The sequence below is a fragment of the Microtus ochrogaster genome, chromosome X (genome assembly GCF_000317375.1).
Source record: "Microtus ochrogaster isolate Prairie Vole_2 chromosome X, MicOch1.0, whole genome shotgun sequence".
In the NCBI taxonomy this organism is placed as follows: domain Eukaryota; kingdom Metazoa; phylum Chordata; class Mammalia; order Rodentia; family Cricetidae; genus Microtus; species Microtus ochrogaster.
This window is the reverse complement of record NC_022026.1, coordinates 45,156,409-45,177,658: the sequence shown is the minus strand read 5'-3', so window position 1 is coordinate 45,177,658 and position 21,250 is coordinate 45,156,409. Positions and strand designations below refer to the sequence as shown.

General features: G+C 41.7%; 2 protein-coding genes across 2 annotated transcripts in view; both read left to right on the top strand.

The window, feature by feature from the left end:
• Nucleotides 1–9,390, top strand: part of Pir (pirin) — a 97,940-nt gene extending 88,550 nt beyond the window's left edge. The window contains exons 9-10 of the mRNA XM_005358759.2: nt 5,243–5,309; nt 8,790–9,390. Coding sequence (XP_005358816.1) covers nt 5,243–5,309; nt 8,790–8,905 — 183 coding nt within the window. The 3' untranslated portion in view covers nt 8,906–9,390. The remainder of the gene's footprint in view (nt 1–5,242; nt 5,310–8,789) is intronic.
• A 641-nt stretch (nt 9,391–10,031) lies between these two features.
• Nucleotides 10,032–21,250, top strand: part of Vegfd (vascular endothelial growth factor D) — a 33,320-nt gene continuing 22,101 nt past the window's right edge. The window contains exon 1 of the mRNA XM_013350560.2: nt 10,032–10,277. Coding sequence (XP_013206014.1) covers nt 10,188–10,277 — 90 coding nt within the window. The 5' untranslated portion in view covers nt 10,032–10,187. The remainder of the gene's footprint in view (nt 10,278–21,250) is intronic.

Sequence of the window (21,250 nt, the reverse complement as noted above, 5' to 3'; positions counted from 1 at the left end):
CTCACTTCCTCTTCCTCCCAGAGTTCTGTTCTGTTTACTCCTCCCATCTACGTTCTAACCTATCAGGGCAAGCAGCTTCTTTATTTAATCAACCAATGACCTTCCTCCATCAGGGCTGTCTTTCATCCTCTCTTTGCTTTGCGTGATTTTCATCCTGTGACACCATGGATCAAACTTTCTACTGGGACTTTGAACTACATTGCTGTTCCACTAAGCAGCTGTAGAGGTGATTAGGTTTTTTACTGAAGTCACTTAGCAAATGAAAAACAAGGAGATGGAGAGGAAGGTCAGTGTGCTAGCCTCTAAGCCTGCTAACCTGAGTTCAGTCCCCAGTGGAGGAGGAGAACCAGCTATCAGAATTTGGGCTTTGACCTCCACGTACATACCATTGTACACATGCACCAACCCCATGCACACAATAAATAATGTAAAAAAAATTTTAGAAGCAAGAAGCAGAAAATAGAATCTGGCTTAGATTAAAGGAGGGGCCACCCAGATGGTAAATCTGTAGGAAACTCGTGGAAAGAAGTTTGGAGCAGAAGCCTCCAGGGCTTTTAGAATGATGGCAAACTTCAACTCCTAAAAGGTTCGTAGTTTCTTGTTTCAGACAAAATGCACGTAATGCACGTGTCCTTTTATCCTGCTGTCCAAATAATAATTGGAAAGTCATCATTTTATTTGAGCGATATGAAAGAGCAAAACTTCTTTTTTTTAGCACTTTCTCATTCCACAGTGTGGAAATAGGGCACGTTTGTTACTCCCCAAAGGTCTCTCTTTTGATTAAGAAACTTCCATTCTGAACAGTCAGCATGTACATGACATGCAGGCCAGTCTTTCTTCTCTGCTCCATTAACCCTTTATCTTCCACTTCCTGACCCCCCACAACTCAAGTTTGTCACCTTGGCCATGGCAAAAACAAACAAAACAAAACACTATTATGGGATTCTCTTTCCTGTGTTTTTTTTTTCACCTAAAACTTCACCTCTTCAAACCCCTTAGAGAATAATCCTTTGTGATAATGAGTTGTTGTTATTGAGGTCTTAGCCATTTAAACATCACACTGAAAAAAGAAAAAGAAGAAATCATGCCAAATGAAAACCTTCCCCATCTCTGTCAGCTGGTAGCGCACCACAACACATAAAGAGTTCTAAAATCTTATGGAATTAATTTTGGTATAAGATGGCAAAACAATACCTCCTTTTCTTGGATCTCTGAATGCTGTGCAGACTTGACAACCATTGTGATGGCTAATCTTGGTCAACTTGGCACACCTCGGAAGAGGGAACCTCAGTTGAGGGATCACCTCCATCATGTTAGCCAGTGGACATGTCTGGGGGTTATTTTCTGGATTTCTGATTGATGTAGGTGGCAAGAGGGCCCTAGCTGTCTTCAGCACAATTGCTAGGCAAGTGGGCCTGAGCTGGTAAGAAAGGTAGCAGAGGGGCTGGAGAGATGACTCAGGTGCTAAGACCACTGACTGCTCTTGCAGAGGTCCCGTGATTGAGGTTCCTAGCAACCACACAGAATGTGAGAACCATCTGGAACTCAAGTTCCAGTAGATTCCATGTCCCCCTCTGACTTCTATACATGCAGGCAAAACACTCATACACATAAAATAACTAAATCTCAGGAAAGGAAGAAAGAGAGGGAGGGAGGGAGGGAGGGAGGGAGGGAGGGAGGGAAAAGAACATGAGCCTGGAAGTGAACCAGTAAGCAGCCTTCCTCTGTGGTCTCTGTTTCAGTTCCTGTCTCCAGGTTTCCATCTATGACAATGTGTAACCCAAAGAAGCCATTTCCTCCTCCAGTTGTTTTTGGTCAGTGTTTTATCAGAGAGGCAGAAGCAATCTAGGACAAGCACGCTGACTAGCTGTTACAACTGGAGAGAAGCAAGAGTCAGCAGAGAGTGGAGTGGATGAAACTCTGTGCTTACAACAAAGAATGAATTTTCGTACGTGATCTTGGTGCCATCAGTTTTCAGATGGCTGATTTCCAGCTAGCTTAACATTTGCATGCATTTTGATAGTGAGTTAGATTATGAGTCAGTGAGGCAATGATGGTTAGAAAGTTACAAACCTGGAACTTTTAGACACCTATTTGTTTTTTGTTTATTTTTATATCATGTGCGTTGGTGTTTTGCCTGCATGTGTATTGGTATGAGGGTATCAGATCCTCTAGAACTGGAATTACAGATGGTTGTGATCTGCCATGTGGTTGTTGGGAATTGAACCCGGGTCCTCTGAAAGAGCCATCTCCCCAGAGCTGACATGCATTTTTCATGTGTGAAGAAGTAATTAAAACATCAACCAAGTGTGTATGAAATGCTACCGCTCCTGAGCTATAAAGAATAGTAGAGGAAGACTTTTGAAGACATATCCTTTTAAACATGCTCCCACAGCAATTGTAAAAAAAAAAAAAAAAGACTTGAAGAACCCATTCTACCATGCATCCATACTTAATTTGCTTTTATTATTATTATATTTAGTTTTTTTCTAGACAAGATTTCTCTGACTATCCTAGACTCACTCTGTCAACCAGGCTGGCCTTGAACTCACAGAGATTTGCCTGCCTCTGCTTCTCAAGTGCTGGGATTAAAGGAGTGTGCCACCGCTGCCTGACTATTAATTTATTTTTAGTTGAAGCCAAAAAGATAAACATTTCAGACCTCTCAAATATTGCAGCTTTTATTAAATTTACAGAAGAAAGGGTTAAGTATCAATTTTGTTGAATCCAGTGGTAAATCTTCTGAGACTAGGCATTGGAATGATTTCAAGTTAGAGAGCTTTGTATTAGTAGAAGCACATAAATATTTTATGTAATTTAAGATAATAGAGCTTTGCATCAGTAGAAATGTATAAATATTTGGTATAATTTTAGATAGTGTTATATATTTGGAAAGATGCTATGTTAGTAGAATTTGAGTGAAGTTTTAGAAAATTTAGTTTTTCAAGTATATAGTAATTGGTTTTTTATTATTATTTGATTGAAAATTAGACAGGCCTGAGAGAAAACTGGAGGGAAATATGCAATGCTTGAGTATCTATTTGTAAGAAAGCACTTCAGTACCTAGAGGGTTAAAATAGCAAGTTCTTGGCTTCTGGTCATCATGCTGGTTGGTCCCTCTGCTGGCTTCTCCAGGTGCCTAGGAGGTTGGAGGCTGGGCTTCGCTGGAGTGGTTGTTTGTGGACGCCTCAGTGCCCCAGTTCTCCTATGCCTGGCCTCCCTATTTGGCTAGCTCAGGATGTCTGTTCATATGACCCTCCACAGGAAGACTGACAAGTAGGAGGTGCTAGGGAACTGAGGATGTAAAAAGAGACATTTTTGAAACCAGAGGAGCCACTGATCCAGTAGGTCTAGAAAGTAAAGCATATGCAGTCACTAAAGTGAGGCCACGATAGAGAAGCTGATGGAGAAGTCTGGAGTTCTCTGGCCAACAGTATGAAAACGGGGTACCTAGGTTAGCAATCAGGAAGAACTAGAAATGGCATGGAACAGAATGAGGACAAGATGGAACCTACCAACACCCCAGACTGTCATTTACTACGAACCGACATAGCATTGCAAGAACATAGCATGGTAGTTACTTTAAAATGTTCAACTTTTTATAATGAAATGAGCATATGATTTTAAATCAGAAATGCCTTATTATAAAAACAGTTCTCCAAACATTATACCCACATACAGGTATACATTTTATGTTTATATTTTTGTATGTATTTTATTTTAAATGTGTGAGGCATATTTCATATTGCTTTAATAAATGGCAAGACAATGAAGTCTTGTTTTGTGATTTGTATAAGTATTATCTCCATTTAAAAATTATATTGTTGGGCGGGGCTCATCGGTTAAAAGCACTGACTTCACTTCAGAAGGACCCAGGTTAGATACCTACATGGCAGCTGTATAAGCAGTCATGGGGTATCCAACACCCTCTTCTAGCCTCTTTGGGCTCTAGACACACATGTGGTACAGACATCCATGGAGGCAAAAGACCGATACACATTAAATAAATAAATAAATAAATTTAAAATTTATATTGTTGCCGAAGAGGTGGAAAGAATGTAAGAGCCAGAGGTAATGGAGGCCTACAAGGTAACAGTAGTTTCAGACACCACAGGGTTGATGTGCACATATGAACTCATGGAGACTGAGACAGCACTTACATAACCCAACATGGTAAGGGGAACATGGGCACAAAGTCTCACCACTAACCAAGAATCTGTTTGCAGTTGATAGCTATGGAAAGAGCAAAATCAAGTTTTCTTCAATGCAGTGATGCTGGGTATTTCAACCACACTCTAGGCCAGGCCCCATGCTCAGGATTGTTGACCAACACAAAATGGACTCCATGTGTTTGTGTGTGTGTGTGTGTGTGTGTGTGTGTGTGTGTGTGTGTGTGTGATGTCTGTAGTATGTGTATGTCTGCATGCTTTTGGGAGTGGTTTGATTTTTTTTTTTAGAGAAAAAAAGAACTTGTAGTTGTATAGGTAGGGAGAAGGATGGGGGGAGGGGAAGGATTGTCAAAATATATTGTATGAAAAAAATTTTTAAAATAAAAAGGAAAGGTAATACAATTTTTAAATATTGCATTTAGCAAAAATGATTTTATTAATGAGAAAGGAGGTAGTTCATTAAGATAGGTTGTTATGAAGATGTCTCTATTAATGAAGGCCATAACTTTGGGGCTGAGGAGATGGCTCACTGAGTGAAATGTCCAAGTAACAAGAATGAGGACTGCTTCTGGTTCCCCAAGCAGCCTTGTAAAAGGCCGGGTGTGACATCACACATCTGTAACTCCACATGAGAAGTAAGCCAGACAGGATCCCTGGAGTGTGGTGCTAGGCAGTCTAGGCAAGGGGTGAGCTCTGATTTCAGTAACAGACCCGGTTTCCAAAACTGAGGTGGAGGAAGACACTTGACAAAGACCTCTGGCCTCCACGTGCGTGGTCCTACACACACACACACACACACACACACACACACACACACACACACACACACACAGAAGATTGGAACTACAATTTTCCTTCTTTAATTACAGATGTTAATATATTGGTAACCTGGACTCAGTGCTGAATTCTAGCTGCTGTGATACTAAGGAACAGACATTCCCATATCAAGGACTGCAGAGAACATGTTTCTGTAGCACCATCTACTTAACTTCTATGTTAGCTATAACTTGTGCCCAATTTGACATTCAAAAATAGATGTGTTCACTATTTGATGCTTTCTTTGAATATTTTAGGACCCCCAAAGAAGCCATTTTGTCTTAATTGCTGGGGAGCCATTAAGAGAACCAGTTGTCCAACATGGTAAGTCCAAAATGATGATGGTTTTCCTGGCTGACATTTTTTTCCTTTGATATGTGTGTGGGGCGGGGGGGGATTTCAACTTGAAGGGAAAAGAAAAACTTCATTGTCCACTAGGGACTTGAATATCATTTAACCAAAGTAGCAGTGATTTCAATACTGTTTTGTGTTGCTATAACAGAATACGTGAGACTGAGTAATCTTTAAAGAAAGGAAATTTATTTTGGCAGACATCACTGGAGACTTGGAATTCCAACGTGTGTGTGTGTGTGTGTGTGTGTGTGTGTGTGTGTGTGTGTGTGCTTGTATGTGTGTGTAGGGCCTCATGTTGTTTCAACTCGACAGAAAGTAGAAATGGGTATATGCTTGAGAGACAAAACTTGAGGGGTGGATATGCTTCATAACATTCTGCCGCTGTGGTAATAAAACCAGTCTCTCCCCACACCAAAAAATTAATCCAGCCCCACAAGAGTGAGAACTCACCCACTGGAAAAGTTATTACCTCATCTTCATGACCCAGTCACCTTTTAATGGCTCCACCTCCCCATATGGCCCAAGGACAATCAGATCTTAATATGAATTGTAGAGGGGAAAATCAGTATGCAAATCATAGCCAACACGGCCCTTGTAACCTATTATAGTTTTAGTGAAAAATATGAGCCTCTTAGGAATAATACTTCTTTGAAAATTTCTGTAATAGTTTAAGCCATTCTTGGTTGAATTATGAAATGAAGAGAGTTGGGCTGGAAAGATGGCTCAGCAGCACATGCCGCATTCACAGAGGACTCAAACTTAGTTCCCAGCGCCAGAAGATCTAAAGTCCTCTTCTGGCCTCCTTGGGCATCTGCGCGTATGTGTGCGCACATGCGCGTGCACACACACTCACACTTAAAGAATAAAATAAATATTTTTTTTCAAGAAAAGGAAAGAATTAATTATTGTATGGAAGAGGTAATGCTGTGGTTGGAGCCAGAAAATGCTGGCATCAGGACAAAACCACTTTGGATCTTGATGTCCTTGTATCACTGACATTTGATTAAATAAGAAACATCTAAAAGCACCAAGAACCCAACTTGTTATTTATACCTTTGTCTGCTAAACATACTGTGCAGTTCTCTAATTATTAAATTGGACATGATTTAAGATCTCATTGTGTTCCACTACTTGGCATGATTTCCAAGGTATACACAATGATCTCAGATAAGCCTCAGCAAGTCATAAATTTAAGTAACACTGAATATTTTAAAAAATAATATTGTTTTTCTTCTAGCAGTAATTTCGAAGGGATATTAAATCATAATCCCCTAGCTTGTGATCTCTCATGTTAATTTTGTGTGCTTCCTTTTGTCGTGACTGAAGAAAATGGTTCTTTGGTAAAGAAAGCTACAAACAAATGGCGTAGGGTCTTCGGCTAGTTATAGGCTGGAATTGGGGTAGGAAAAGCGTGTTTGCGATGAAAACCTTTTATGTTAGGCCCTTTCCTCCATAGCAGTCCTGCGAAACAAGAGCCCAATTGAACGAGGATGACACAGCAAACTGGAAGGCTGGATGTATGCAAATTCTCTTCCTGTGCCTCCTAGGCGAGACACTGGGGATGCTTGTAAAAACAAGTTCGCATTCATCGGCCCAAGTAGACATATGTCTCTTGGACTGTCAGTGACTGATAGACAGAGCTTTTTGTTTGGTTTGCTTAATTTGCTTTTCTTTTTACATTTTTTTTAACTTTTCATGCTCAAGGGCAACCCCAAACATCCTGAGAGTATTTGGGGACTTCTTAATGCCCTGCTCCTCTTGTCACTGAGTGTTCTTAATGATGACGTTAGGCAAAGACGTCACAACATGTTGGATTAGCAAAAAACAGTAACTCTGGTAGAGTTATGTCCCTCCTCCAAATGAGAAAAAAATGCAGATATTTCATTTTCTTAACATACACCTTCATACCATTTGCTATTTGCTAAGTATTGCTCAGAGTGTTTTTCAAATGTGAATTTATTTAGTTTTCAAAGCAACCCTGAAAACTTGACAGGGATGACAAGGGAATGACAAAAAGACACACCGACACACATACAGAAAGCTGGAATTGGGGGCCTGAACTTGACCTGATGGAGATCTACATACTGTACATGGACCTAGAACCTCAGCGGGTTCATTCTCTACAGCACAGGAAGAGGTGGCTCGTCTCTGTGGCAGGTCTCTGTAGAGGCGCAGTCTCGGGTTGCAGTCATCACGAATGAGGAAGTTGTGGTTGTTAGTCTTTGCATACACTGCAGCATCCTCACACAAATTGGAGGAAGACTTGCCAACTTCCTGAGCCTGACTTTGAGGAAGATTTTGCCCATTCCCATGAGTCGGAGACATGGGTCCTGATCAATAATATACCTTCACTCAGTGCTTCCACCTTTCCCTATAATGTCTTAGGTGACCCAAGGACAGTTTATAAAACTGAGAGGTATGGGACGGTGTCAAAAATAGAATATGGAAAAAGAGTTGAGGTATGAGCGTGATGGGGCTCTGCCTGGGGAAACCATAGGGAATTATTGTGGATCAAGTCAGTCCTTGGGCCCAGTCAGTATTTAATCTGCTTGACTCATAAAACCTAAAGTATACATTCCCTGGCCCTTTGTTGAGTAAAAAATTGGTTGACCCTAAGAAATAAATTGTTAAAAAGTGCTGCTTGACTTGAAGCTTATTAATAAAATGTATTAACGTTGTGGTACTGGTAGTCCTTGGCAAGAGAATGGCCACACTAGCATGATGCATCTTTTGGGAAGGTGGGTGAATAAGAAATTATGGTCAAAATGAAAACTAAATCAGTAGAAACATAAAAAGAAGCATTTACAGGAAGATGAAAAATGCCTTTAATTGCAAGCACATGGTAGTGACTCGTGTCAGGAAGGAGAAACCAGCCAAACTTCAAAACTTGACCTCATCTGTGCTTGCTATAGGGTACATGGCGGTATCTTCTGGGGAACTGCAAAAGAACTGTTAATGTACAAGCTGTTCAGAAGCAATTAAACCCCCTGTTGGCTGCCATGCAGATGCTGCGAGTTTTCAAAACAGACTTAGAACCATGTCATAAATGCACAGCCCCACCCACAGCTTAGGCAGACGTCAAAACCATGCTCTAATCTAGGTGATTCATAAGCCCAGGCTGGTTCAGTTCCTGACGTCAGTTCGTGTTGTACGAATAACAACTACAAAGACTGTGATGAATAAAGGGATTGCTATCACTGGCAAGGACCCTGCCATGAGCAGTGGGACCTGACTGTGTTTCTCTACGTTTGGTCTGTGCGATAATTTCTTAGCATATACAGTTCTAGCGACTGCAGTCCTGTAGGACAGAGCGCTATGGAAAGAGGCTGCGGCTGCCCAGCTATGCCTAGACTGTGTTTCAAATGAGGAGCTATAGTAATACACACCGCTTCCAGTGGTAGAAGAAAATGTCATCACCCAGAACTTTGTAAACGTCTCTTTCTTGCCTAGGTCCGTTTGTGATGAATACCAATGAAGAAATTTCTGAGGCCATTCTTGATTTCAGGAATGCAAAAAATGGTTTTGAGGGGGCCAAAACCTGGAAGTCAAAGATTGGAAACCAATGAAGAGCTGGAATTCTGCTGTTTGGATGGACTGACCATTCAGTATACTCAATTTCCAAAGCTGGCTTAGCTGGTGCCTCTAAAGAATTTCACATTAAGTCGGGTGGTGGTGGTGCACGCCTTTAATCCCAGCACTTGGGAGGCAGAGGCAGAGGCAGGTGGGTCTCTGTTGAGTCTGAGGCCAGCCTGGTCTACAGGCAAGTTACAGGACAGGCAGGGTTATACAGAAAAAAACCTGTCTTGAAAACCCCAAAATAAAAAAAAAGAATTCCACATTAAAATGAAAAGATGTTTTTTGTAGTGAATCATCAGAATGCATTATATATATGTATGAAATTGTCAAAGAGCAGATTTAACTATTTTAAGAAGTTAAAAGTAAAAAAAATAGTAGTAATGCATGCAAATAATTCTAATTGTTGCTTCTTTAAAAACCAATGTTATTCATTTCAATGGAAATTATTGGGTTCCTATTAAAAACAATTGCTTATGTACATGTGCTTTTTATATGTGAGAACATGCCCTTTTATCCTGTGGTCTTTGGGATTTTCTTAGAGCATTTTTATGGCTTTCTATGTCACTGGCAGCAGCTATGTGAGCATCTGAAGCTGTCCTCCTGCAGTTCAGCTGCCATCCCAGCCATCACAACTGTGCTCCGGGTTTCATGTTACAGGTTATCTGCTTTCGAAAACACAGCAGCCCTGACCATATGAGTCAGCTTTGAAAACTGCCCTGCTATTGCTAGGGACACAGCAGGACTCCGGCCAAGACTTCCCCTCAATTTTCTGCCAAAGTCTGTGTCAGATGTAAGACACATGCTCCTGCATGCTTCCTTGAAGACTGGGAAAAGTCAGAATCCATCGTTAGGTTCCAGCCTGCTGTAGCCGCAAGTGTCGGTGGTCACACCACCTCCTTATAAAGCAGCTAGAACCGAGGGCATAGGGTGCTGATTTTTTTTTCTTTCTTTTGGCTTTCTGGACACGAAATGACTGGAGAGTGATTTCTAGCATAAAGTGGAAGCCAGGGCCACCTCCTGATTATTTTTGCAGCAGGAACTTTTAAAAGTTTTTTTTTTTTTTTTTGCATCATTCTCCCATACTAAGATTGTGTGTGGCAGGGGGTGTCCCTTGACTAACTCAAGTCGTTTTGATTACGACTGATCATGTGATTTTCCATGTGAAGTTTTGGGGTTTCGAACTTTGCTTCTGGAGAATGCCTTTTGCCCCACTTTTCAGGAGCTGCCTGGTGTCAAGTGCTTAGTCATCAGTGGCCCTTTAAAATATCCAAAATGTCTAGAGACTGGACAGTGGTGAATGTTCTCATGATGTCCTACGTGTACCTGGTGCAGGGCTTCAATAGTAACCATGGACCAGTGAAGGTAGGTGAGCTCAATTTTTCATAATGTTTCTTTGTGTTGATTTTCACAGAAAAAGTCCTTTGCTCTCACTGTTGTTGAAGTAATATAAAAGCCCAGCCTACACTGAGCTTGCGTGTATTAGTGACTGCTTTATTTCTTAGGCTTAATATTTTTTTCCATGAGAGTATGAAAATGTACATGTGTGTGAGAATGTGTATGATGGTGTTTTTTGTATTGTATGTACTTGGAATGGGACTAGAACACGAGCATTCTGGAAACCTTTGGCATGGAAATGCTCCCGTTTGTGCCTGCTGGTGGTACAGTGGCTTGCTTTCTGGTGAAGCTGTGATTTGCTTTCATGACATGCACACAATTTTGTGGGCCATTGCTTTTTTAGGTTGGTTGTGAGCAGCAAGCTTGAGTAATTTCTTCTGTAAATTGAAAAACACAGTGCTATTTGTGGATGCTTTCTGTCTGGTTCTGCAAATTAGCAATTGCTACCATCCAGGAGGAAAAAAAAAATGTTTTCTTAGAGTCTATTTTTGGTGTTGTGCTTCTGCTTTTGAAAATGTGTCTAAAATTAAGCAGTTAGCAGATCTTTGGCTCTATGAACAAGCATAGAGAATGGCGCAGAGAGGGTGGACTAGGTAGGGTGTTACCGTTGCCGGAACAGCATTGTCACTTGGTGGTTTGTTTTTTCAAAGCCTTTTTATTTTTGAAAAGGACTCGGATGTAATTATTTTGATTGGAGTGCTACTAAATCATGGCTGATTTAGAAATTTCTGGCTATGACCAGACAGAAATCAGATGTGGGCTTGAGTTTTGTGGCACGCATTTTCAATAGGGGGGCATATCGCCCCCCAGGGGAGAAAATTAATTCATAAGGATGTGAACTAGTTTATGAAAAGCCGCATATGCATGTGGTCCATATCCAGATAGTAAATCTACACCCAAGTTTCATAGGACAAGACTAAAGGGGCTCCTGGCACTGGAATCTATGTACAGTTTTTACCCTGCCACCTATACTCAAAAGTAAATTTCCTTCACAATCCCAGAGAACCTAGACAACAAGAAGGATCCTAAGAGAGACTTACATGGATCTAATCGACATGGGAAGTAGAAAACGACAAGATCTCCTGAGTAAACTGGGAGCATGGGGACCATGGGAGAGGGTTGAAGGGGAGGGGAGAGGCTGGGAGGGGAGCAGAGAAAAAAATGTAGCGCTCAATACAAATCAATAAAAAAGTAAATGTCCTTTCACCTCTAGCCTGAGATGGAGATCCACATCAAGGCTGGTGGCAGTCAGGGCGAGCTGAGGACAGTCCTTTCTGTCATGTAATCTGGGAGTTGCAAAGCTTGAACGGTGCAGTCTGCTAGGCAAGAAACCTTTCTACCCCAGTACAACACTGTTCGACATTTTCCTTAACACTAGTCTTCAACCCTGTCCCCAGAGAAGTTTCCAGTGTTTGGAATTTACTCTTTTGTAGACACAGCTACCACAGACTCCTGTCTGGGTCCCAGGCACAGTGAAGTTTTACACCCTTTCAATCTACATCTCCCATCTAACCTCCTTGAATGGGCAATGGAAGAAAGGGGCTGAGTTTTTATGTGACAGAAAATATGCCCTAACTGATGGCCGATGTGCAGCCCGTGTTTACTAACGTGCCTCTCAATGTTTCTCTTACATGCCCTACTTTCCCTTTGAACAGTGAAGCTCCATGGAGTGGACTTACAGCCACTCAGCCCCCAGCTAAATGAGATTGTTTCTTATATGAAGGAAAGTGTTGCCTGTAGTCAGACACAAGTTTGGAGATACACATGACTGGGTGCTGAAACATAATAGCGTGCATCATTCGGTTTATATAGTCTCTTCCCTTCCCCACCTCCTTAAAAGGAAACAAAATCAAAGGAATCTTTTGTTATCGTTGTTATTTTATTTTGTTTTTTGAGATAAAGTTTCTCGTTGTTAACAGCTCTGGCTGTCCTGGAACTTGCCTTGTAGACCCGGCTGACCTCAAACTCACAGAGGTCCACCTGCCTCTGCCTCCTGAGTGCTGGGATTAAAGGTGTGTGCCAGCACTGCCTGGCTAGAAATCTATTTTTTTAAATTATTTATTTATTTATTATGTATACAATATTCTTCCTGCGTGTATGCCTGAAGGCCAGAAGAGGGCACCAGACCTCATTACAGATGGTTTGTGAGCCACCATGTGGTTGCTGGGAATTGAACTCAGGACCTTTGGAAGAGCAGGCAATGCTCTTAACCGCTGAGCCATCTCTCCAGCCCTAGAAATCTATTTCTTAACACTGATGTTTTCTTGTTTAAATTAAAATTTAGCATAAAAACATATTCAGAGTAGTAATGGTTTAGGGCACTGGTGCTAGATTGGTTTTAGATGTAAGAACATGTCATTCCCATTGAGTTTTGTGCCAGGATGGCCTCCAAAGAGCTCCCCATCTTGCTGTCACATGTGCAAACTGTCTTAGTTGTTCAACATTTGGGATTCAACCTGGCTTTGGTGGAAAAGAATAGTGCTAGCTTCCCTGGTTGTGATCTGTGGGGCTCCAAACAATGACCTAGTCGAAGACTGAAAGAGAAATCACAGTTTAAGAAAGGAGACTTTGGATTACATTCAGAGGTCTCGTTAGTTGTGTCTCATGTATTTTTCAAACTGCCTCAGGGAAATAAATGAATGTTTGTGATTGTTTAAAAGATTATTAAATCCTACAATGGTCATAAAAACTAGAAAAACACACGAATTAGGATAGGTGAAGCACAGAAATATGTGTCTTGTAATAAACAGACAATATAGATCATACATGTGCCCAGAATGGGTAGGAATGGATGGAAGAACCAAGGAAGCAGGAACTCTACATTATCTTCCGGGCATGAGATACAATACAAGTTCATGAGCAGTGAATACCATGCCATCTTTAATAAACATTTTAAACTCAAAAAAAAAAAGAACATGTCATTCGTTATGCAAATACATCATGTTCCCCCTTGGTCCTGAGTCTATGAGAACAGGCTTTTCTCACTCACCCATTTCTCACCACATCTGTTCCAGAATGGCTATGATGCCAAATCTGTTTCCAGGTTGCCCCTTTCCCCTGGTCTAAACTTTACTTCCTAGCTTAGAGAATTGTCTCTTTTTTTTTTCAGCTTAGACAGGTAGTGACTATGTGCCCTTCTATGACTCTGTGGCCATTTTTCCCACTATAAGCATGCAAATGGCTCCTACCACCTAAGACAACTGTGCCTAATGGCATTCGAGTGAAGACAACCTAATCTCACTAGTCCTGCAGCTTATGCGCAGCGTATGCTCAGAAAACTAGCTGTTTGGGGTCAACAAGACTCACAACATGTGCACCAAGAACATCTTTACAGCAATCTTAACATTCTCTTTGCCAAACAAGGATCTGGAGAGATGGCTCAGTGCTTAAAGAGCACTTGTGCTCTTACAACAGCCCCAAGTTCAGTTCCCAGTGGCTCCAAACCATCTATAACGCCAGTCCCAGGGGATCCTATGCCTCCTGACCTCAGGGACACCAGGCACACATGTGGTCCATACATACACATACATACATTTAGAAAAAAATACCCCAATACATAAACAAATCTTTAAAATTATTTTCATTGAAACAATCAGATTGCTGACTAGGGTGGGATTTAGTTCAGGTTCTATTCTCTCAAGCTTTTTATGCACTTGAGATGAGCCAAGATAGTTTCCCAAGGTATGTTATAGATCTAGTCTGTACCCTTTAGACACTTAGTAAATAATCATCCATAGCCTTATGCTCCTGCCATTCACCGAGGCCTTCTAGCCAGCATGATTTCTGACTGATCTAATAAATACTTGTCACTAGGTATGTTGGGTGTTATTGTAACTAGATGAGCTTAGCTTCTGTACATCTTTTCCATGGTGCTCTGAAGACCTGTCAGTATAGTAATAGGGAACAATTCTAGGTCATGGTAGCTTTCAGAACTCTTTTAAAAGCGTTTCTTCTTCAGCTTTTCTCTATACTAGCTTTTTAGGCACCATGCTTGTAATGTCTATAGAAAAAGGATATTGCTAGATGTTGGACTCAGTCATTCAATGCTACGTAACAATAGGTGTCAAATCCACATGGCTCACAGGGCTTCATCACCTTCGTGCCATTTGCCTTCTCTTGAAATTGTCTAAAAGTAACTTGCATGGAAAAGAATGATGGGCATCTTTCATCTTTTTTTTTTTTTTTTTTGGTTTTTCGAGACAGGGCAGAAAACAAACCCATTCCTCCTACCACCCCATTCTCACGCACAAAGTCATATACTGGAGAGTTTCCTGGCTTTGTTGTTAGTCAGATGAGCCAGTAAGCTCTTGCCCAATTTTTCTGTCTCAACATGAATTCAGTTTTTGCTTTTATGTTATTCTAAGATATTGTGGTACCCAAGATACCATAGAACTCTCCCTGCTTACATCCTGTGTATAATGCTTCCTTGTATGACTCATTTTTAATTGAAAAATCCTGACTTTATGCCCATGAATAAAATGTTGCTACAAACATGTCACAAAGATAACTTGTGAAATAAAAATAAGGTATTTGGATATACAAATGATCCCATAAAGAACTCTTTGTAAAAAAGATGTGGAGTTCTCAAACCCAGGTATTTCCACAGTTAAACAAAGGCAATAGAGATATAGAGATACAAAGGACAATAAAATTGTTCCTGAGCAATATCTAGGCCCAACTCTTTTTCTCAGAGATTTTATTTTAAGTTTATTTGTGTGTGGGTCTGTGCACATGAGTACCTACAGAGGCCTAAAAAGGATGCCATATCCCCTAGATCTGAAGTCACCAGCAGTTGTTAACCACCTAACTTGGGTAATGGGAGCCAAACTGTTCTTGGCAACATCATCAGTAAATACTCTTAACCGCTGAGCCACCTCTCCATCCCAGAGAACTCATTTTTATCATGTGATGTGAGTTTGTTTTTATCATGTGATGGCAGTGTAGCATAACTGGGAATGAACTGGAATGAAAGGAGACCGATAAAATGAGCTTTTCTGCTTAGGTTGTTGTTGTAGTGGCGAATCCACTTTTCTCTCTTGCTTCTCGTTCTTATAGTCTTACTAAGATACTAGAGCATTATAAATCAACGGCATCCTAAGGCATCTTCAGCATCATAAAAGCCTCCACTGGTTGAGATGTTTTAAGCCATAAAGACTCTCCTAGACTTGTCATTGCAACTTTCCAATAGTTGATAATTCATTGATTTTTTTCAGTAGGTATTTATTGAGTATCTACTGTATCTAGGATCTGAGGATGCAGCAAGAAATAAAACAATATTTCATCTCTCTTGGAATGCATAATTTGATTGTGGTTGGTGGAGGTGAACAATACACAAATCTGTCACGTAGCAGACACAGTAATAATGAGAAGCACGCAAACAAAGGACCACACCAAATGATTGAGTTAAAGGGGGTGGATTGTTCTAATTCAGCTGTATTTGTTGCATAGAGGTGAAGGGGGCAGAGACCATCATCTGGGTAGTGACTGAAGAGGGAGTAGCTTGGCTATTCTGAGGATGAGCCATACAACTGGAGTGACTGGGGAAAGGCGAGCTGAGATCGCTGGTGCAGCCGTCCAGCTTGGAAAAGTTGCCAGGCAGCTCATGCAGGTGGGGGTGATCTCCAATAAAACTTTCGGGACGCTGCCATTTTAATTTTATGTAAATGTTATGCACCTGGAAATGCATTTCAACCACTTAGAACGCAAAAACTTACAGACTGTTCAAAAACAGGCTGCCCACTGGATGTGGCCCCTGGGTCCCAGCTTACACATTGTGTCCTGTGTTGGTTACACTATTTTATTTACCTTATTGATGGCATTCACCTGGACCTGACATTCTGCGGTCTGTTCGTCCGGGTTTATTACACCCTCACCATTAAGATGGAAATTTTTCAGCACAGGAGTGTTTTCTTGTTTTCTTTGTAGAAGTGTCCCAACCCCCACTTTGCAAAGCCCGTCTCACGGTAGAAGGTGAAGGCAGTGTTTGTTGGCCGGTTGATAGACTAGCTTTGGAAGATCCTGCGACAGCCAGGTGAAAGACAACACTCACCGGTCTCTGACATTTATCATCACCACGGCTTGCCCGATTTCATGATTTTTATAAAATCCCAAAGCATCTTTAAGGCAGTGTATTTACCCTGTGATAGCTTACTGTGGACATGAGGTAGGATTTTGGTGAGTAAAAGCATCCTGAAATGTCCTTCTAGCCTTAGGCCATCCAATAGGGTGTTCGCTTATAGAACCCAAAGTTGGAGAATGAAGTCACTTTAACCCATTCTTTCAGCTGGACGGTCACTGCCAGTTTCCTGGAGCCACACAGTGTCTCTGTGCAAACTTAGACCCCCCTTCCTGTCTTTCTTCATCTCTGAAAGCCTTGGGGGTGGTCTACCTATGTTTTCATCTTGGGTGATTTGTGAAGGTGTGGCAAATTATGACAGAAATGCTCTGATCAGATGCTTTCTTAGTGAGGCAAGGTAAGGTATGCTGTAACCGCAACCACCTTCAAAGTCTTCGTAATCAGTACAAATTTATTTGCTGCTCGTACTATACAACCGTCTTGGTTCATCCACAGTCAACTCACTATTAGTATGAAGCTAGCTGAGCACCCACATCTAGAATGTTCTAGATCACTCTGACCATTGCATGCTCCGACCTAGAAGCGGCACACATCATGGATCCACTGTCCATTTATGTGCATAGTGCCAGGAGGTGCACTCTTTCTTTGGCCTCAGAAAGTGGGTTGCTGGAAATATTCCACAAATAATTTCTATTAATAATAATCACACATAACTTTTGCTATGTTTAAAGCTTCCCTGTCTTAGAGCAGTGCTGGAGTGTACATAGTATTGAAAGAGCAGGTAGAGAGGGGAAAAAAGGCAAAAGTCGCTGGCTTCCATCATTACCCCTTTAATGTGTGAAATAATATATACTTTATACACAGAAACTCTGTATTGGAGATTGGGAAACTCCATGGTTGGTCTCGCAGGTAAGGCATGCGGGACGAGACAGCTTATTTCAGTCGCTCAGGAAACCCTTTCTCTGTGGGAGAAGGAAAGCTGTACGTTCAGTTCAGTAAACACTTGTGGAATGTCCTCCATGTGCCAAGCACATGAGTGGAAATGATGCTTTTTTTTATAAAATAAAAATGTCTTAGTCATTTTCACATCTTACCAGCCACCAGGGAGTTCCTTTTGGCTTGTAGGAAGGATAATTTCAATGCCTGAAACTCTAAGTAATACTATAATTTCAACACGGTTTATTTCACCATTGACTGGATCTTATTAAGTAATCCCAGCACTCACATGGTAGAGATGAGTATTGCTTCTTGGAAAATCAACATTTAAATGAAAATTATTACAGGAGAGAGAAAACGGCATGACAAATGTCTTGCTGTTCTGTCGTGAATGGGACTCTTTAGGACGAGCAGAGTTTTGATTGCGTAAATAACCTTTTATTTCATTTTTATTAGTTCTTTAAGAATTTCATGCACTGAGTTTCAATCATATTCACCCTCCCTGAATTCCTCCCAGATCCATCCCCCTTTCTTACCCACCCAATTTTGTGTCTTCATTTTTTTTAACCCATCAGAGTCCAATTTGTACTAACGGTATATTATGTATGTGTGGAACATCAATACTGCACCCCTCCTCCCAAGCAAGGCTTAGGGATCATTTTAGAGGAGGGGGTGAAGAAACTGTAAGAGCCAAAGGGAGTGATTTAAGGGGTATTTTAAATTTAAGAGAACACACACGGGGACGGGGGGAGAAGCAGGATAAAAAGCTGAAACCAGCCTTTGCAATTGTGTGCTTAATTCTTAACGACATTACTATAGGAAGGCTAGGGATTACAGGGCAGTGTTGTGGGTGTTGGTGGGGAAGGAGAAGGTGATGGATAAACGTTGATGTAGGACCACGAGATGTTTAGAAGTAAATGTTTTTAAAGGCTACGTTAGGCTGGCTGCCAGTGGCAAGCAGGACTTTCTTATGGGAGACCATAATAATGTTTTGCACAAAGGTCTTCCAGTGAAGTTGATTGTGCTGCATTTTGGCTGAAACAGAGTCATAGCAGCTAATTATGGCTGCAATCATGCTGTTACAAACCCATACAAATTATAGTGGCTTAGCAAACACATTAATAGGTTATTCTCACGTACATCTCTGTGGGTCAACTGAAAGTCGGGATTAAGGCCCAAACCTCGGGCTGAGCCCATGTCTGCTCCACGTGTCTGCCCTCCCATTGATGAGTGGGCTGGCAGGAGCCTGTGCTTGCAGAGGTGGGAGGCGTGCTCAGTGCAGTCAATCCGAAGGCAGTGTCAAGCTTGCGCTTGCAACATCTCAAAATAGGGCACATGATCCAAAACCGAAACAGCTGTGGAGAGGTAGGCTGAAGTCATTTGCAGTTCTGCTTAATCTCAATAAAGGTCTGGAGTTGTTTCTTGGGCATTGGATCCTTGATCTTTGAGATCAATGATACGGAGAATGTTAGGCAGCTCAGCAATCACCACTCTAAGGCTTGCCCCAAGAGTACAGTTTTAGAAGGTCTGAGACTATCTTGCCACTCAAGGCCACCCCACCGCCATCTTTCTTCTCATTTCTGTAGCTCAGCTGTGTCAAATAAATAGGAGCAGATGCATTGAGGAGAACATAGGTTTAACATATGTAAACGGAGACACAGGCATCTCCCCAAATACTAGATGGCTTGGCTAGAGAGAACATCACCAACGATCCTCATTAAATTGGAAGATGGGGGCAGTTTCAAGCATCCAAACAAACCCTTTTCCACTGCCTTCAAACACCCAGGCAAAGCTGCACGTGCATTCCTCTCTGCATGCACGCACGCGCGCGCACACACACACATAGAATTTTCTTACATATATAGTTCCTTCCTTAAGTATAAGCTTTCTGGATTTCTGATTTATACATTGAAACATAGAAGCAAAAGAGCCACTGGTACCACTAGGCACCCAAAATGAAGAACAACCTAATTCTGTTCCCAGATGGCCAGGTTTCCGGATTTCAGTGTTATGGGAACAGAGCCATGGTCGTTGTGACCTGAATAGCCAGGCCTCAGCAGTCATTACTAGCACGTGGGCAGTCTCCTTCCTTCCCAAACCACCAGGTGCCAGCTATTCTGGCTAATGCTAGATGCCAAAACCAAAACAGAAAAGTTTAAGAAGTAGGCTGATTTCTTTTATACATGAAATCTGTAAAGACAGACATAAGACCTGAGAAGATCCTTGGAAGTTTGCTTTCATTTGCAGATAACGCCAAAGATGCTTTTTTCTCACTAGAAAAAGATAGTTCACAGTTTACCCTGGAAGAGTTGTTTGGGTTTTATGTGTTTAATTGTATTTGATATGATTCGAGTTGCCAAGTCTTGCTATTTTCGATCCCATCTCTCCAGTGACTAAGGACTATCAAGGGCATAAACCATAAACCTCTACCCCAAAGTATAGGTCCAGGTGACACCCATGAGAAAGACAAAAAGAAACAAACTAATTACATTCCTGCTTTATACTCTGACCCTTTCCCATTTATGAACTCCTAGATTCTCCACTGAGCGCTGTGAAGTAACTTTTTTCAACATAATATTTTTATTGTCTCTTTTGGAATTTACCCCAATCACACTCACTTCTCCGTCCTCCCAGGTCTGGCCTCCCTCACCTTATGACCTGCTGCCCCCCCCCCCAAGGGGAAAAAAGAAACAAGTCCAATTTGTGTTGCCATACACTCCCTGGAGCATGGTCAAACTCCCAGTGGCCAGCCCCTTTAAGAAAATTGAGTCTTTCCCCACCTGTACCCCTGCCAGAAACTGTCAACCGTGGAAGCTACACTTCAGCATCCTTGTCACAGTTTTTAAGAGTTCTCATCTATGGCTTTCTGTCTAGGTTGTTTCTTTTTCTTTTTTCTCTTTTTAAAGATTTATTTATTTATTATTTATACAACATTCTGCCTCCATGTATGCCTGCAGGCCAGAGGAGGGAGCCAGACCTCATTACAGAGTGGTTGCTGAGAATTGAACTCAGGACCTCTGGAAGAGCAGCCAGTGCTCTTAACCTCTGAGCCATCTCTCCAGCCTCTCTAGGTTGTTTCTTTTGGGGAGGATAACCAGGAGTGGAGCATCACAATGCTACTTGGAAAAGTGTGGTGGCTTTGGCCAATCCTCAACCGTGAAGGTAAAGATGAAGTACACATACTCCTTGAGTGAAAGCAAAGAAGCTGCTGAGAGGTAGAAAGAAAACAGACTGTTTGGCATTTATCTCCCCAAAGCCCCTGCAACGGCAAATGGGTTACTGTGCTTTTCCTGAGCTGCAGAGATGGGTTATCAGGTGACACTTGTCATTTCTTCAGCAAATCTAGGGAAAGCTGTGTGGAATGGGTTTCCCCCATAACTTAACCCAGAGCTTTGGGACATTCCACTTTCACAAACCCGATTCACCACTCAGACATTGTCACCCAACTTCCTGAAGACAGTGAAGTTCCACGAAGAAAACAGCACTCCCAGTCTCGGCCCCATGGCCTACATGACACCCAGTGAGGAATTCAGCAAAGCTGCTCTCCTTCTCCCAGGACCACAATGGTGCAGGAAAAGCATTCTGCAGCTCTTTGAGGAAAGCAGCCAAGATGCTCATGGACCAATTCTTTGTAGCTACCAAGACCATCCAGAGCTGGAAGAGGGGCCCAACTATATACCCCTAAGCCAAGAACCTTCCACTTGACACTTACATTTCCCTTGAGCTAGTTTCTAGGACTGCCTTTTGAGAGACTATAAAGCTTTCTGTTGAATTCTAGTGGGTTTAGGCAATGCCTTTAAAAAAATTACCTTGACATGCAAGATATTTGTCAGGATTGCTATAGGATAGTGTCATTTCAGGTTCCCTATCCTCAGCTGCCCAAGGAACTAACTGGGGACATCGCCTTGGGCTCCTGGGAGCCACTCTA